Raw genomic sequence first — 19,574 nt, 5'->3', positions numbered from 1 at the left:
TGAATAGAGACTGGGAGTGGCTGGGTCATTACACATATTGAATCTATTTCCCCATGTTAAGTATCCTCACACCTTCTTGTCAACTGTTTAAATGGGCCATCTTGATTATCACTACAAAAGTTTTTTTCTCCTGCTGATAATAGGTCACCTTAACTAATTAGCCTCTCACAGTTTGTATGGCAACTTCCAACTTATCTGTATGTATATATATTTCTTCTTACTATACGTTCCATTCTATGCATCCGATGAAGTAGGCTGTAGCTCATGAGAGCTTATGCTCTAATAAATTTGTTAGCCTCTAAGGTGCCAACAAGTACTCCTGTTCTTTTTGCGGATACAGACTAACATGGCTGCTACTCTGAAACACCATTATATTGTTACATATTACTGAGAGTCTGTATAAATGCTTTAATTAAAAGTTAATAATTTGGAGTACTGAGAAACTAGAACGTTATCTATGGCTGGAGCAGATTTGCTCATTACTTAGTTATTTTCCCTCCACCCAAATAAGATGGGCACTGACTCATACTAATTTGTTTCATCTGGAATGATCTTTGTTTACTGGAAGTGCTCGTTAGTTTTAATGTTAGACTGCATATTTGACAGTAGGAATTTTTCTTCTCTTTTTGGATTATATTGACTTTGACCTTTTTATAAAGACTGAGCAAAAAACGTGTGGCTATTATTAACAACAACAATTTCTAAGTTAAATGTATGGTCTGAATAATGTTTATTGTATTTTTGGATGCCCATCTAAACTATGCACTGGAACCGTATGGCTTCTTGATGACTTATGTCTCAATTTTTAAAAATTCTGAAGTTGCGGATGGTATAGTATGTCTCTCTCTGAAAGATGGATTGTGGAAGGGTATATAATGGAAGAGTTAAGATTGCTTTTGGAATATGCAATGTGATATTTTACATATATACATTTAATTAAGAGACTGTATAAACTGTGAGTGTAATTAAATACCATCTTTCCTGCAATGTAGAGTTTAGGAGTTCTGCAGGGTCCCTGATTCTCCTTATCTCACACTGACCTGAAAAAAGTCCCCTCCAAAGCATATGTGTCTAGGGAGGCAAAATCTGGTCTATTGCAAATCGACACTACAGAACAATGTTCAAAAAGAACTTTTGTTGAAAGTCTTGTCATAATGGGTTATGAACCAACGAGGCTGGTAATTAAGAGATGAGAATAACTTAGTGATGTGCTGGATGGTACTCTTGGGGGCTTTTGGGAACTCTTTTACCATCAAATTGAAGGAAGAAATGGGGTGACTCCATTAATCTAATGGAGCTGTGCCTTGGATACAGCTCTCTCATCCTTGCCAGAGATAATTAATTCTGAACAATAATATTTTTTTAACTCTGCAAAGTACCAGATTGTGTCAAGTATTTTAAACAATCCCAGGGAAAGATATTCTCCAACTCTGTTCCTTCACTTCAACACAGACCCTATTTCAAACCAGACACACACACACACACACACGCCTCTTACAGCTATATGAGGGCAGCGCCGCCACATCCTCCATCAATTCCTTTGTATTGAACTATGGTGGCTCAAAACTCAATGCAGAGGGAACGGATGGAGGTTCGTGGAATACATAAATATATAAAATGAATTTTAATGTTCTTCTCCAGTGATTGTGGGTGTGTCCTCTCCTCCTCTGGAATAGAGTGGGAGCCATTGTTTGTAATGGGCTCACCCCCTTCAACACAGGATAGTGGGCTACTGATGAAAAAGGAGGAGAGTGAGTGAAGGAGCTGCTTGAGAGAGTGAGAGTAGAGTTCCCTCTCTTTCTAGGGAAAGCCAAGGAGCAAGCTAGTTGTGGGAAAGCCAGGCTGCTGTAGAAGTTGGTTGAAGGAGCATCTACCAGGGATGAGGACCAAGTATAGCAAGGATTGTGTCATTAGCAGTGAGAGATACCAAAGTCCTTACTTTGATTATAGATGTAACTGTAGCAGAATGTCAGTGGAACTGAATCTTGTGACAGGATAACAGTCATTCAATGTGAAGTACATACTGAGGTCTTTATATGTAGACATATTGGAATGAAGCCGAGACCTTTATTTTTGAACTGGGGAACTATTTTCCAGTTTTATTGACAGTTTTGCTACCATACTAAATCATTATTTATGGAATGCTCTGGCAAGTCAAAGTAGAACACATCTTATATTTATAGCAAAGAATGGTTTTGATTAATTATATTTGGATAAAAACTCTGTTTCATATTAAATATTTTTCTTTGGTGGATATACAGTGAGAAAATAGCCTAAATTAGAACAACACAAAAATGATATTGCATAAAAGGGAAGAAACTTGTACCTACCTGTATTGTAATCGTTGTTCTTTGAGATGTGGGTGCAAATGTGTATTCCACTCAGGTGATGCACGCCCAGTGTGCTGCAGCCAGGGAGTTTTCTGCAGCAGTATCTGTTGGTGCACCACACGTGCCCTATGCTTCCTCATGGCCGCTCCTACAGCTATATGTGGGCAGCACCGCCACATCCTCCATCAATTCCTTTGTACTGAACTATGGTGGCTCAAAATTCAATGCAGAGGGAACGGACGGAGGCTTGTGGAATATGTGTGCAATCATATTTTGAAGAACAATGGTTACAGTACAGGTAAGTAATCAGATTTTCTTCTTTGAGTGGTTACATGTGTATTCCCCTCAGGTGACTCAAACACAGCACTGTCAGGAGGTGGGGCTCCAAGTATATTTAAACAGTGACTCAATATTGCTTTCCCAAAGTTTGAATCACATCCTGAAGCTGTTGTCATGGCATAATGATGAGCGAATGTATGCACGGAAGACCAAATAGCAGCTCTACAAGTGTATAGTATGGGGATGTCGCTTACAAAAACTACCAAGGTTGCTTGAGCTCTTGTTGAATGGGCCAATAGTCTTTGGGAGGGAGGGGCATTTGCTACCCTGCATGCCACTGCAATACAGGGATTAATCCATTTGGAAACTATCTGTGCTAAAACTGCCTGACCTCTCATTCTGCTATCATATGAAACAAAAAGCCAAGAAGACAGCCTGAAAGTCTTGGTCCTATATAGACAGAAGGCCAGTGCTTGCCTAACGTCCAAAATATGCAGATTTGAGTGCCATTTTGGAGAAAAAACCAAGTATATTGCCTGGTAAAAATGAAAATGTGAACTTTAGTTTATGATTTTGGATGCTGTCTCAAACCTAATTTATCTTTGAAAAATAACATTGTGACGGTCTATGCGGCTAGGGTCAGGGCAGCACGGCCCAGCGGCCAGAGTCAACAGAGTAGCCCTGGGGTGCAGAGCAGAGTGGCCTAGTGGCCAGAGTTTAATGGAGCCGCCCTGGGGGTGCAGAGCAGTGTGGTCTAGTGGCCAGAGTCAATGGAGCAGCCCTTGGGTGCAGGGCAGCATGGCCTAGCGCCCAGAGTCAATGGAACAGCCCTTGGGTGCAGGGCAGCATGGCCTAGCGCCCAGAGTTCAATGAGGGTGGGGCACCCACTAAGGGGTGTGGCTGCCCCTGTAGGGGGCCCGGGCCCACCTGACTCCACCGGGCCCCAATCCAGGACCCTAACAGTGGTGTAGCAACTTCCCACTGACTCATCACGGGGGTCCTACCGAAACACACTGAGGTTTCCTGGGTGGGAGGTACCACTCCATCACCTTCTCTGGGTCACTTCCTACCAGTATGTGTGCTGGCGTCTCCTATAAGACTTCAGATTCTCCGTGGTCAGTTGGGCCAGTCATCTCCATGGCTCCTCCAGCCACCAGGGTTCAAGCAGGCCCAGGGAAGCTCTGATTCCTGGTGCAGTCAGGGGCGGAAATTCTTTTTTAGAATGAGTCCCAGACAGTCAAAGAGACAGATGATGAACTAAACGTGGTGAAGTACCTGATGTTTCAATCTGCCTCACACCAACCAATCATCCAGATAAATGAAGATGTGAATTCCCTTTCTCCTCAAGGTCGCCACCTCCACTATGCAGTAGGTAAATACATGCGGAGCTGACAACAGGCCAAACCAAAGTACTGTGTATTGATAATGTTGACCCGTTGCTACAGATCTCAAAACTTCATGTGACTTGGCAGAACTGCCACATGGAAATAGGCATTCTGGAGAGAAAGGGTAGCAAACAAGCACCGTGATGTAGGGAAGAATGGACTGATGCTAGAGAAACCAGGTGAAATTTTATATCTCTGATGAACTTGTTGATATTTTGAAGGTTCAGTATGGGACTCAGACCCTCTCTTGGACTTGGGGATCAGAAAGAGTCATGGATTAAAACTCCTTTCCCCAGTGCCAAAGGGAAATTCTTCTATGGACCATAGAGTGAGCACAGTCTGAACTTCCTGAAGGAGCATTGACTCCCTGAGACGGTTCCCCAAAAAGGGATAGAGGAGATGAGTGGGAAAGGGGGGAGTGAGAAGAATTGGATAGAATATCCCAGTCTCATAGTCTTTAGGATCCATTTGTCTGTGGTTATGATCTCTCAAGCACTGAGGAAGTGGAATATCTGTCTCCATGCATGGGGGGGGAGATAGCAGAAAGATCGCCAGCAATTATATTGCTGTCTTTGAAGGAGAAGTCAAATGTGCTACTTCCAAACAGCAGACTGAGGATGAGCTGGCTGATTCATACTGGAATTGGTGGATCTCCTTCTCTGTGATTTGTGCTTCCTCCTCAAAAAATTCTATGACCGTGAGCAGCTCCGGTTTGTTTTAGGAGTCCTCTTTTGGGGAAGCTCGGGATAAGAAGACCAACACCTCTTCCTCAGAGGAGAGACTGAGGCCATGTCTACATTAGAGCGCTTACAGCAGTACAGCTGTAGTGATGCAGCTGCGGCGCAGTAAGATCTCCCATATAGCTGCTCTAAGCTGACAGGAGAGAGCTCTCCCGTTGACATAGTGCTGTCCACACCAGTGCTTCTGATGGTGCAACTTATGTCGCTTAGGGCAGTGTTTTTTCTCACTCATGTGCGACCTAAGTTACACTGACAAAAGTGCTAGTGTAGACATAGCCTGAGTCTAGGGGTCTGTCAGAGACCACTGCAGCCTCGTTAGTGGACCTCAGGTAGGCAATAGGTGTTTGGTTGAAGGTCCTGGGGCTGAGCTGGGTCTCATGGCCTGCTTCATAAAGTGTTGCTTGAGGCACAGACCTTTGGAAATCTGCATTCTTTTTTTGAAAGAATGGCAGATACTGCACCTATCCTTAATGTGCCCCTCGCCAAGACAGAGAAGGCAGAGCATGTGAGGGTCACTATCTGGGATAGACATGCTACATGACAGGCATTGCTAAAAGCCCGGGGAGTGCTGCATGTCACCAGTGTCTAGCATTGAAGACTAATTACTAACAAACAAAATAAAACCCTAAAACAGACTAAAATAACAAAAGAAATCTAATTATGGGGTACTAACTTCTATTTACAGGGAAGGCAGAGAACTAATCTTGCTGACTACAAAGAGAAAAAATCATGAGGTAAACTGCCCAGGAAGCTCCAACTCAGGCTATGGGTGGTGATAAGGAACTGACAGGGTCAGGGGAGTGCCACTCTCGTATAGCCTAAGGAGGGGCCAGGAGAAGGTGCAGGATGCATGCACGGACCCAATGGGTACTGCTGCAGAAAACACTCTGGCTCTGGTGTACTGGGCACCCACACACCTGAGTGGAATATACATGTATAACCACTCAAAGAAGAACTCTTGCTTCTCTTCCTCGACCCAACAAACTGTACATTGGATCTCCTCACTTATATTTCAGCCATAGGCCCCAATTCAGGACAACATTTAAACATACATTAAAGCCCATTATTATTCAGCAAAGCACTTAAGTACATGTTTAAGTAAGGAAGTGCTTAAATCCCTTAAGTAAAGATTTCTTTCAAACTACATGACTGGATGGAGACACACTGGAGGTTGCACAATCTAATAACTATGAGGGTTTATGCTGAAATATATTTTAGTAATCATTAAAATAATATTAATGTGTTAATATAAAATATGATTTTGTATTGACTACTCAGAACTCTAGTCTCAAGTATGAGTATTTTCTTTGCATAGTTTTGATGTGCTTCTTTCTTAATATATCCTATCACTAACACTTTCAAAGGTGGACTACATCTACACAAAAATTAATATAAAAGCAAAAAAGACTATTAAAAATGGCTTTTCTCCCCTGCCCCTTTGTAACTGAACATGGGCTGGTGTCCCGTCAGATTAAGAAAGAGGCAAAGCAAGTGTAAAATTATGGGCAAAACATTCGATTTTGTGACAGAAAAGTGGCCACTTCATTGGTTGGAGGACTGTTTCACCACTGCAGAGAGTAATTCTAATATTTTAAACAGTGAACTACAAAGTACCTAAACATATCTATAGAATACACATATTCGTATATCAGTGTCTTTATGAATTTAGCATATATTCTGCCCAATGCCAATAGTATTTAAAAAGGCATAAGGAACATTCACGGAACACAAGAGGTCTGTATTTAACCCTGACGTAAATCAAAACTGTGATTCATCTGAACTAAGCTTAAAGGAAGAATGCCAGAATTACAGTGATGTTTCAGTAATATGAGCTAAAAGTTATGTCCAATTTCCAACCTCAACGGAAGAAACACTGCTGGTAATGTATTCCCCCTCAAAAAAGAAACTGCCAGATTTTAACTTCAGCTGTAAATAACTCCAGAATCTTTCACTAAAAGACAAACTTTGGTTCACAGTAGTGTAGTCCTGTTTCAAGAGGACTATGTTAATGCAAACTAGCAAGCTTTTAGTTTGTGTCTGCAGCATCCACATGGGGGAGTTACAGGTCAGCACTTTGGTGCGTACTGCTATTCACACACCCTGTAGTCCAAACTGTGGGGCGTATAGGAGTGAAATTTCCAGCCCCCATACTAACAATTTACTCCTGAATTGCTTATGTTTAAGGCTAAGATTTTGTCAGATATTTTTAGTAAAGGCCATAGAGCATGGGCAAAAGAGAAAAATTCACGGAAGCCGTGACCTGTCCGTGACTTTTACTAAAAATACCCCTGACAAAATGGGGATCTGCGGGTCCCCACACTGCTTGAAGTGGGGCAGCTGCGGAGGGTCTAGGAGCAGCCTGCAGCAGCTGACGCCTGCGGGGCTACCCCTGCTGTCTGCAGCTCTGGGGGGTCCCTCGCTGCCTGTGGGGGCTGGGAGTTGTGGGGTTCCTCCGCTGCCCTCAACCGCTGGGAACTTGGGGGTTCCCCTGCCACAGCAAGGAGCTGCAGGGTTCCCTGCTGCCCACAAGCTTGGGGGTTCCCCCGCTGGCAGTGGCCGGGAGCTTGGGAGTACCCTGCCATGCATGACAGCCAGGAGCTGTGGGGTACCGTGCTGCCCACTGCGGCCTGGAGCTCCGGGAACCGCCAGAGGCGGCAGGGGTATCTTGTTGCTCCCTGCCACCGCAGGCTGAAGTCATGGAGTTCGCTGGAAGTCTCAGATTCTGTGCCTTCTGTGGCACATCTAGATTGTGGAGCCTCTGCTCCCTGTTGTTCGAATGAGGTTTAGGGTAGAAAACAGGGAAGAAAATGTCCTGGTTGATGTGGAACTGCGACACAACCTTCAGGAGGAAAGCACGGTAGGGCCTGAGCTGAACCTCTGCCTTAAAAAATGTGGTGTAGGGCAGCTTTGAAGTTAGGGCCCTGAGCTCAGACACCCTCCTGGCCGAGGTTATCGTCACCAGGAACACAACCTTGTAAGAGAGGTAGAGCAGGGAGCATGTTGCTAAAGGCTCAAAGGGATGCCCCATGAGTCTAGAGATGACCAAGTTGAGGTCGCAGGCAGGGACCGGCTGGCGAACATGTGGGTACAACCTGTTGAGCCCCTTCAGGAAGCAGCTGACCATGTGGTTAGCAAAAACTGAGCAGCCCTCTACACCCAGATGGAATGCTGAGATGGCTGCCAAGTGTACTCTTATAGAAGGCAACGAGAGACCCTCTTGTTTCAGACACAGAAGGTAGTCCAGAATGTGCAGCCCTGAGGCTAGCATTGGGGGCGAGTTGCGCGACGCTGAACATATTGAAAATCTCTTCCACTTGGCAAGGTACATGGCCCTCGTTGAGTGTTTTCTACTGCCAAGGAGGACCTGTCTAACATGGTCTGAACAGGAAAGCTCCGACACATTCAATGATGGAGCTTCTATGCTGTGAGATGGAGTGACTGCAGGTTTGAGTGTTGGAGACGTCTGTGATCCTGTGTGAGAAGGTCCGGGAAGAGCGGCAAGGTAATTGCAGCTCCCACAGACACGTCTAGGAGAGATGTGTACCAATGCTGACATGGCCAGGCCGGTGCTATCAGTATAACTCGAGCACGATCTCTGCGAATCTTGAGCAGGACCTTGTGAATGAGTGGTATCGGTGGGAAGGTGTATAGGAGAGCTCCTCCCCAGCGGAGGAGGAACACATCCACCATGGAGCCCGGGCTCTGATTCTGGAAGGAGCAGAACTGTTGACACTTCCTGTTGCGTCATGTGGCGAAGAGGTCGATCGGGGACATCCCCACCTCTGGAAGACTGAACATTAGACATCCGGTTGAAGGGATCGCTCGTGGCTGCGGAACAACCTGCTGAGGTGGTCCTGCCAGCTTGTTCTGAACCCCGGGAAGATACGACACCTGCAAGTTGACTGAGTGTTCTACACAGAAGTCCCGTAGCATGAAGGCTTCCTGGCACAGGGGAGAGGAGCGTACACCCCCATTTGTTGATACAGAACATCGCAGTCGTATTGTCCGTCATGACTGATACACATTGTCCGACTAGGTAAGGCGGAACGTCTGACACACTAAGCGCACTGCTCTGAGCTCTCTGACATTGATGTGGAGGTGCAGATCTGCTTGCTTGCGACCAGACGCCTTGAGTCCTGTGGTCCCCAAAATGAGCTCCCCAGTCCAAATCCGAAACGTCCGTCACCAATGCCAGGGATGGCTGTGGGGCTGCGAAGGGGACCCCTGAGCACACCTGCTGGGTGTCAGTCCAGCACAAGAGTGAATCGAGGACAGGGTGAAGCAGGGTCATGATCCTGTCCAAGCTGACCTGGGCTCATCGATAGACTGATGCTAGCCAAAACTGTAGCAGCCGAACCCTGAGTTTGGTGTGTCATACCACGTACGTACAGGCTGCCATGTGCCTGAGAAGCTTCAGGCAGTTTCTCGCGATAGTGGTGGGGAACTGCGTGACTCCCTGGATCATGCTGTTGAGGGCTTGAAATCTAGCCTGTGGGAGGAATGCCCTGGCTTGGGTCAAGTCCAGTACTGCCCCTTTAAACTCTATTCTCTGGTCGGGGGGCAGAGTTGACTTTGCTTCGTTTAGGAGCAGACCCAGGTTCTCAATAAACGAGACCGCTTGTGTCCTGGAGCAGCCTTTGATCAGCCAGTCATCGAGGTACAGAAACACCTGTACCTGATGTCTCCACAGGGCGAATGCTCGAGCAATTTTTTGAACATGTATCCTACAATCAACTGGTGGATGACTTATCACAAACTGGAGATTTATTTAGTCTTTTTTGGCTCCTTTATAGTTTGCACAGCTGTTTGGAAAACAACCAATTCCACACAAATATTTCCAGAATATGGGATTATCTGCTTCTTTCCACTAGTTCCTTTAAAATGGAGCTTTGTCTCTGAATGTTGCTAATATTTTGGTCTAATGTCTTATAATTGGCCTAAATAGTAACTTACGTATTAGATCAAGAATGACCTAAATATCTTTCTCTCCTGTGAGTCAGATGGTGCACTGGGAGGCAAACAAGACTATACTGTAATATATAGCAGTGTTTTTCAAACTTTTTTTCTGGATACCCAGTTGAAGAAAATGTTGATGCCAGCGACCCAACGGAGCTGGGGATGAGGGGTTTGTGGTGTGGGAGGGGGCTCTAGGCAGAGGTGCGGGAGGGGGGTCAAGGCTCTGGGCTGGGGATGCAGGGTTTGGGGTGCAGGAGGGGCTCAGGGGTGCAAGAAGGGGTCAGGGCTCTGGGCTGGAGTGTAGGCTCTGGGGTGGGGCCAGGAATGAGGGGGTTGGGGTGCAGGAAGGGGCTCTGGGGTTGGGGGGGCTCAGGGCTGGGGCAGGGGATTGAGGAGCGGGCTTACCTCTGGTGGCTCTTGGTCAGCAGCGCAGCCAAGGTGCAGAGGCAGGCTTCCCACCTGTCCTGTCACTGCGGACCACGCTGCACCCTGGAAGTGTCCAGCAGGTCTGGATCCTAGGCAGAGGAGCGCAAGCGGCTCCACATGGCTCTCGCCCGCAGGCACCCACCCCCACCTCAGCGGAGAGCAAGTGCTCGGACAGCACACAGAGCCCTGTGGCCACCCTGCCTACGAGCCGGATCTGCTGCTAGCTGCTTCCGGGTAGGAATTACTAGTTTTACCACTAGTTTTTACTGGCCGGCCGCCAAGGTCCCTGGGTGCTGAGCAAGGTGACCCAGTACTGGCTTGACACATGAACTCTGAAAACACTGATATATAGAATGTTTAATTTTTGGCTATGCAAGAACGTATCTCAGACCACGTATCCAATTTCTTCTGTAGCAGACTCTTATTGGAGTTTTTCTTTTCAATTCCATCTTCCCTCCCTACTAAATCCTCTTTTCAGGATAATGACAGCTTAAATTTCCGTAGTGTTCAGCACGTGCCTTTTTGCGATAGTTTTGTTTTGTAGAGGAGTTCAGAGACAATTTTACAAACCTGCAGGAAGAGAGTGTCATCTAATGGTTAAAGCACAGGACTGGGATGATTTGATTTCTGGCCCAGCTACTGACTCACTACATCACTTGCAGCATGTCTCAGCTTTTTCCTCTGCCTCACTTTCTCTATTTATGTAATGGGGTTCATAACACTGATAGCTCACATGGTGTTTTGATGCGTAATTTAATACTGAAAACTCTACGGTCCTTGGAAAAAAGCTGCTAAGTAAGTGCAAAGTATAACTTATTCTGTGATAACCCACTTTCCCCCTTCCTTAAATCTGTCTGCTAGTGGAGCCTTCTAACAGATATTACAAAGGGAATGAGGTATATGCAATGCTGTTGTAGCCGTGTTGGTCCCAGGACATTAGAGACAAGGCGAGAAACATCTTTTATTGGACCAAACTTCTGTTGGTGAGAGAGACAAGCTTTTGAGCTACACAGAGCTTGAAAGCTTGTCTCTCTCATCAACAAACGTTGGTCCAATAAAAGATATTACCTTACCAACCCTATCTCCCTAAGATAGTAGGTATCGATGTAAGTGTAACTTTAATAGGCAAGATTACTGGATGAAATGCAAAATTATTACTTCTAAACTGATCCGCAGCCTAAAAATAAACACTAAGGGAGCCCCAGGAATCTGTTCACCTTCAACAAACGACCAAAAAGAGCAACCACCAACCAACCAACCAAACAGCTGTGTGAAGCCAACGAACAAACAAGTCAACTGGGAATATTCTCCCTCCTGCAATGATAGTGCTCATTTGCTTGGAAAAGTGTCATTGGCTGCACAAATTAGCTGACAGGGCAGAGCACCTAAGGAATAGGTAGTATTCTGGGACCATTTCCCTCAGTTTTAGGGGACAAAAGTTGCTCATCCGATATGCTAGAAATCTCCACTTGCCATCTTCTAAACTTTTACTTGCAGCAAAGAACTGCTTTGAGCCTCCACAAAACACAATATAAAACAAAACAAAAACAACCTCCCCCCCCACTTTAGAGTCAGTACTCTGGAGCCCACACGTGCACATTTCATACCTGTCAAAGCAGCATGGGCCCAGACTGCTGACTAATATTAATGTAATCCAACTACTTAATGTGCTGTTTAAAAAACATCTGATCCAGTACTTGGCCACTGCAAAACATTGTGTAAAATTGCAAAATGTAAACTAACTGCAACTACTGAAACAATCTGTGAACTGCAACAGGAAACTAGTGATCCTTGCAACACTACTGTAGTTTAAGCATAAATATGACAAATTAAAAAGCTTTTCATGTCAAGACCCTACATTTGGGGTCCTGACTTCACTCTGCAATATCTGATGATATCAACAACACCAAAAAGAAGGCAGGGAACTGCATTCCTTCAACTGCTTTAGTTGTTGATGAAATCACTAACAGTTGAAAGAAAAACACAGATCTAAGATTTTAGCAGATACATATAACAAGAAATTATTTTCAACTACTTTGCTCTAATGTAGATTTATTTGTAATTTTGAAGTCTACATATATAGTCTGTTAATGATGCAAGGTCTTAAAGAGTCTTTGAGATTTTTAAAAAAGCATTTATTGTTCATCTTTAGCTTTCCCGGCCTAATGAGCTAGGAAAAATTTCTTTGTTTATTAATATAATTACATCCTAGCTAGATTATTTAAGACCTGCTTTTAGTATAAACAGAAACTATTGATGTTTGTTTTGTAAGAGAGAAATTTTTTCAGATCCCATATTATTACAAACATTAAAGTTGGCTAAGAATCTGTCACACATTCCTTTTCAACTCTAGCATTCCCAATTTTTGACCCCCTTCACTCCATGATATGCCGTGTCTCATTACCTCAGCAGATTTTCTCAGAGCCTGCATTGGACAGATTCTAGACTCTTATTACTGGCAAGAATTCACTTTTTGTCAGCCAGGTACAGTAGCAGTTAATATAAGCTCCCAGTACATTACTCTGTGTTCTGTCTGAAAGGATAAAAGTCTAACTTTTTTTATATTTCTCATTAGTATGATAATGTTCCACCCTAGACCTACTGTTGCACTGTTCCTTTCTTCCAGTTTGTTTTTTCAGCTATTGTACTAGGTAACACAGGGCCCTATGCTTAGCTTAACAGCAGTATAATCTTTCGTTTTAACTTTTTCCTTTGTTAAAAATGCCTGTTTACACTAGAAAAACCACACTGATCCAGGCTTTAGTGCTTGCCTTATGAAGTTTCTTGTCTCCTCATTCACTCTTTTACTGAGGGATATAAAGTTACCTTTCCTAGCCCTGGTCTACACTGGGGGGGGAATCGATCTAAGTTACGCAACTTCAGCTAAATGAATAACGTGGCTGAAGTTGACGTACTTAGATCGACTTACCAGACTGCTGCCACTCCCCCGTTGACTCCGCCTGCTCCTCTAGCGGTGCTGGAGTACAGGAGTCGACAGGAGAGCGCTTGGGGGTCGATTTATCACGTCTAGACTAGACGCAATAAATTGATCCCTGCTGGATCGATCGCTGCCTGCTGATACGGCAGGTACTGAAGACATACCCATAGATTATTTGTCTTCAGTTCTGTTAAAAGTTTTGCTTAATTTCCTGGCACAATACATGATGTAAACTCTGAACTGAGCTGTTGGCTGACTCATAGGCTGTCTTCTATTCCCTCTTTCACAAAGTATGTTCAGACTGGAGTTCCTATTGCTATTGCCTTGACCTCTGAGCAACTGGCAAATCCTCAAGTCCCGATACTGGATGGATAGATATTTTATTTTTGAAATGTTAACTGCTTTCAGGCTACTGTGCTGAAAGGTGACTGTCTGACTAAACTAGATTTGAGCACTACTTTGATTCCATAAGATCTTTCAGTAATAGGAGTCTCCCACTGCTGTTTATCTGCAGGTCTGTGTACGAGTTTAAAATGTGGGCTGCTTTCTGCCCAGCATTAGGGTGATGCAAAAATCACACAAACCGGCAGGAAGTTCAAAAGGAACAGAGCTTCCTGGCACACAAGGGAGAATGTCCACTGTTCCCTGCTTCAAAGGGTGTAGTGCATGTTCAACCACTTTGTGACTAGTTGGTTCTGCTGCTCCTTCTTCTCAAGCCTTCCCTTTCACTCTGAGGTGGCTTGCAGTTCCAGATCATGGGATCCCTGCACTCAAGTGAGTGCAAGAACCATGATTATACTCAACGTCCATGAGGGGGCATAAGCTCTTTTCACCCACCCACTCTTGTCCTTCCATTCACGGTCAGGAATCTCAGGAAACCATCTAGTCCTATATTTTTCAGATATCTACTTAGAAGATAATCTAACAAAGTAATCCAACAGACTTTTTAGAATTCAATCCGATTTTATGTACTGCAGATGCATAATGTTGCAATTTGCGCATAGCCTGGGGAACCACAGTAGAATACTATCAGGGTGCTCTAACTTGCACTGGAAACTGGTCTGGCACCGGGACAGGTCAGGACAATAGGATTCAGCCCTAGAGATTTTTATTATAGGACTCTGGCAATACCTGTTTTAGTTTGGAACATAATGACAGTTAAATATACTGGACTGAACACTAGTCTTCTGCCCCCTAAGTTTCCAACTGTGAGACTAAATCTCATTAATTTCTGAACAGTTAAGGGTTATTGTCACTAGTGTCAGTGCTGTAATACAAAACTGATTTAATATAATTTTATTATATAGTAATCTACTACTTCTATTATTTATTGTTAACTATCAACAATATGCTCTCTGTCTACATAATACCTGTGTACACAATAAGCCTCTCATCTGTATTTAGAAAACCTAGAATCCCTAGCCACATCTTCTAATTTTTCTGGTATTGTATGCTAAAAACTGTTAATTTAGTAAACACTTCTTCTTTCGTGTGGCTGGTGTAGAGGAGCAACTACAATTTCACCTGAAGTTGATCGAGCCAAATGGCTACATCAGGAGTAGAGAATTTATTGCAGCAATGCCTCCTTCATATTTATAAATTGGGCAGTCGGTAGTGATATGTTCGATGGTCTGTCATGGGGAACCACACTTGCACACCAGGGAGTCCTTGATTTTCCATTTGTGCATTAGATATCTGCATCTACCATGGTTGGTTAGAATTCGGTTCAGCGTTAACCAAGATGACCATGGAAGTTCAAACCCAGAAACCTTCTGTGTGGGATCTGGCACAAGGTGCTTATTTTTTAAGTCTTGTCTAGCCCAATTTCCTTTCCAAGCCGCCTTCTGATCTAGCCTGATTGAATGAGGCATAACGAATGTTCCCAGAAAGCAGGACTTGCAGGACTTAAGACGTTGCGGGCCGTGTGTGTGGTGTTGTCAAGGTCTTGGTGAATAGGAAGACATCTGTTTTCCTGGATTCGCTGAGCTTTGCAGAACGTTGCAGCAGTTCGGCATATCGAAAGGGGAGTGATATTAGACAGGACATGTAGCCATAGTGTTGGAGTCGACTTAAGGGTTCCCATGGTGCACCGCATCACTGTATTTAGCTGGGTATCCACGAGTCATATGTGACTGTATCTGCTCCATACCGGTGCACAATATTCAGCTACTGAATATACAAGTGTTATTGCAGATGTTTGCAACACTGATGCTGATGCAACCCAGGTTGTACATGCTCGTTTCTGGATTACGTTGTCTCTCATTTTTATCTTTGCAGCTATGTTCTCAAGATGACCATGGAAGGAGAGGGTGCAGTCGAGTTTCACTCCGAGATACATTAGAGTGTAATCATGTAGAGTGGAAGATGGCAGCCTTCATAGGGCCCTCTCTGTTAAGTGAGAATTCAGAACGAATGCCATCAACTCGGCGACTGAACATCGCTCAGTGATCTCCCGGTATTCAGAGCAGCAAGTAAACACTAAAAGTGTTTTATTCGTTTCTCCTCTGTGAGGACTAGTCAAGTGCATGGGATTTATTTTTTGGAAATACTTGCTATGAATACCTGAGCCTTTGAAAACTTTGTCAACATTCTAGAAGAATTTATAAAACTTCGCAGACTTCCCAACAGACATGCTGTACTCCAGTAGGAGTAGAATGAGCCACCAGGAATAAGATTCCTGCAGAGTTTATAAGTTCTTCAGACACAAGAGATATAAAAATAAAGAAGATACATAAGAAAACAGATGAAACAAGAGAAAAATCAGATTAAAAGAAGAGAAGCCACAGGAGCTAATGAGGGGCTGAGACTGGTGAGTCCAATGAAGCAAAAAAAAAAAAAATCATTATAGTTAGTTCAAGTCAAAAATAAAAGGAAAATTTCAGGTGAAAAATCACGGGATGGTTGAGTTTCTACAGTGGTACAGCTGAAACCAGTCAGAGAACACTTCAATCTCTCTGGTCACGCAATTACAGATATGAAAGTCACTATCTTACAACAAAAAAACTTCATATCCAGACTCCAGCGAGAAATTGCTGAATTGGAATTCATTTGCAAATTGGATACTATTAATTTAGGCTTAAATAGAGACTGGGAATGGCTAAGTCATTATGCAAGGTAGCCTATTTCCCCTTGTTTTTTCCTACCCCCGCCCCCGACGTTCTGGTTAAACTTGGATTTATGCTGGAAATGGCCCACCTTGATTATCATACACATTGTAAGGAGAGTGGTCAGTTTGGATGAGCTATTAACAGCAGGAGAGTGAGTGTGTGTGGGGGGGGTTTTTGAGAAAACCTGGATTTGTGCTGGAAATGGCCCACCTTGATTATCATACACATTGTAAGGAGAGTGATCAGTTTGGATGAGCTATTGCCAGCAGGAGAGTGAGTTTGTGTGTGTGTGTGTGTGTGTGTGTGTTGCGGGGGGGGGGAGGGTGTGGCTGCGAGAAAACCTGGATTTGTGCTGGAAATGGCCCACCTTGATTATCATACACATTGTAAGGAGAGTGATCACTTTAGATAAGCTATTACCAGCAGGAGAGTGGGGTGGGAGGAGGTATTGTTTCATGGTCTCTGTGTATACAATGTCTTCTGCAGTTTCCACAGTATGCATCCGATGAAGTGAGCTGTAGCTCACGAAAGCTAATGCTCAAATAAATTGGTTAGTCTCTAAGGTGCCACAAGTCCTCCTTCTCTTTTTGAAGGCACTATGGTTTACCAGTGTTTCAAGGAGAGCCAGGCACATGCCCACCCTGCTACTGGCTGACAATCAGGCTTTAACTAGGAGTTTCCTGGCAGCCACACACAGGAAGCAGATAGATAAGCTATTACCAGCAGGAGAGTGGGGTGGGAGGAGGTATTGTTTCATGGTCTCTGTGTATACAATGTCTTCTGCAGTTTCCACAGTATGCATCCAATGAAGTGAGCTGTAGCTCACGAAAGCTAATGCTCAAATAAATTGGTTAGTCTCTAAGGTGCCACAAGTCCTCCTTCTCTTTTTGAAGGCACTATGGTTTACCAGTGTTTCAAGGAGAGCCAGGCACATGCCCACCCTGCTACTGGCTGACAATCAGGCTTTAACTAGGAGTTTCCTGGCAGCCACACACAGGAAGCAGAAATCCAAGAGTACTAATCTGTCATAATACTTACTCTAATTATTAAGAAATGGAAGTCAACAACAGTACCCTCTACCCCAGAGCGTTTATGATGTGCCATTTGATGGAGATGCCTAGTGACGGCCATCACATTCCATAAAATCACATGGAAAATGGGAACAATTTGTTGATTATTATTAGCAGTACAATTAATATCAGAAGCTCCGAGCACAAGGGGGAAAAGACAATGTGGTTAAGTAGAACCTACATCACTAGCAGCTGACTAATAATTTTGTTCACGAAAAGTATCCAAAAGTCTGAGTTGGCTGTCTTTTATATTTGCTATTTGACTTGCTTAGATTATATGTATTTATATATTACTTACCATAGCAAACTAGGGAAATACAACCTAAATGGAGCTACAAAAAAGTGAGTGCATAGCTGGTTGGAAAACGGTTCCCAGAGAGTAGTTATCAGTGGTTCATAGTCAAACTGGAAGGGCATATCAAGTAGGGTCCTGCTTTCTTCAGTATCTTAATCAGTGATTTAAAGAATGGCATAGAGAGTACACTTATAAAGTGTGCAGATGATATCAAGTGGGAGGGGCTGTTTTGGAGGATAAGATTAAAATTATCTGGACAAACTGGAGAAATGGTCTGAAGTAAATAGGATGAAATTAAATCAGGACAAATGCAAAGTATTTCAGATTTGAGGGCTGGAACACACCCTAATCTCTTGTGTCACTTTTTACACCAGCTTTGTAAAGTTCTCCAGGCCCTGTAATGTACATTTGAGATCGACAGTTTATATGGAAGGTCTCAGTCTGGGCAAACCAGGCTTCTCTAGAAGTTGGTTGAAGGAGCAACTACTGAGGCTATTACTGGGTAAACTAGTGATATCATGAACAAACTAGTACAACTACTGGGCAAACCTGGCCCAGCAGAGCAGGAACATTCTCTTTCCCTTCCTTATCCTTAGAGGGGACTGCAATGCTGCTCAGATAGCAAAGAAGAGATCTACAACAGGAATGGAGCTATGAGATGCAGGTTGCCAGAATCATCTTCTTTATCTGTGTGAGCAGCCATATTGATTCTTGGCTGGGGGAGCCTTAAACAGAAATTCTAGTGGACAGAGTAGATTATGGATGGCACTGCAAAATTAAGTTTCAGTAGTTATACAAACAATTTCATTTCTAAATTATTTTCTATACTTACCTCTTCTACATTACAATCGTATTTTGAGTGCATGTTTGCACAATCGTTCTTCCAGCTGGTGGTCTCCAAAACATTTCTGACTCTTAAACTTGTGTTAATTCACTGAGCTTGCATACCATTTTTAACTTAATTAAAACAAATTTCCTGGTCCCCAGCATCCTAGATTTGCCTATCAATGGGTTAATAATGTATGTGTCTACAGAGACAAGTGGCCAGATCATCACTCAGCTGGCGTACACTGGTGAAGCATCATTGAAGCCAATCAATATGTGGCCCAAGATACACTGCCAATGGCAAAATTCCTTGTGAAATAAATGAAAACCCTGCAAATATTCTTCTCTCTCTTATGGGCATTATATTGTACTGGAGCCTCATTTGGATCACTGGAACCTAAAATGTTGGCCCCTGCTAACCTCTTTGCCTATTGTGTGGAGATGCATATTTTGCATCTTATCATTGAAGTGGTTATGGCGCTGACTTTCTGTGTTAGGAACTGATCTGTAGTTCAAGAGGACAGTATATCAAGTATTGAATGGAAAGTTTACCACATCAGCCTCTATGGAAAAGTTGCAGATGCATGTCTACAAAAAACACAGACAACTGAAGTATACAGTTAAATACTTACTTTGCTTTGTATGGTGATTCAGAGGTGGCATTTTTTGCTTCCAATAAACTTTCATATTCTTTAGCCCTGAGGGAAAAATATTCATCAACATTCATTAATTATTCAATGTTTGAAAACCAATTAAATAATTCTAAATATGTGATTTATTCAACTTCATGACACTGTACAAGTCACTAGGCATCTCTGAAAATCAATTTTATTGTAAGCCATTTTTGTCTTTTCATCAGCCATATTTGTTCCTAAATGACAGCCAGTGACTTGGTATGATTATTGTTACTACTGTGATGTATTTAAGATATTTTAAGCTGATTTTCAAAATCATAACAAATGGAATACACAACAATGGCAAGAGAAATATTATTTTTATCCTGAAAATGTCATTGCAGGACTAGACGAAAACATTATTAATTTTGACATGTCTAAAGGATCAAAAGACAAATTTATCACAAGCGTTATAATTAACATTCAAAATGTCCATTACATTTGAGGATCCAATTAAATCTTCTATGAAACACTCATGACAGTACTATAACAATGTACCTCATGAGACATACAACTCTAAAATAAATCCCTCTATGAATGTCTGCTTTA

The 19,574-nt window shown here is 43.4% G+C and overlaps 1 protein-coding gene across 4 annotated transcripts in view; it reads right to left on the bottom strand.

Moving 5' to 3' along the window:
- The window catches only part of SCAPER (S-phase cyclin A associated protein in the ER), a 348,781-nt gene that overhangs the window by 146,233 nt on the left and 182,974 nt on the right, over window positions 1-19,574 (bottom strand). For all 4 annotated transcript variants that reach the window (XM_084641327.1, XM_084641328.1, XM_084641329.1 and 1 more), the window contains one exon: window positions 18,984-19,049. In XM_084641327.1, the coding sequence (XP_084497453.1) occupies window positions 18,984-19,049 (66 nt within the window). The remainder of the gene's footprint in view (window positions 1-18,983; window positions 19,050-19,574) is intronic.

Source organism: Lepidochelys olivacea, assembly GCF_965140295.1.
Source record: "Lepidochelys olivacea isolate rLepOli2 genome assembly, chromosome: 10".
Taxonomy (NCBI): Eukaryota; Metazoa; Chordata; order Testudines; family Cheloniidae; genus Lepidochelys; species Lepidochelys olivacea.
Note: the sequence above shows the minus strand (reverse complement) of the source record. Positions and strands in the feature narration are given on the sequence as shown.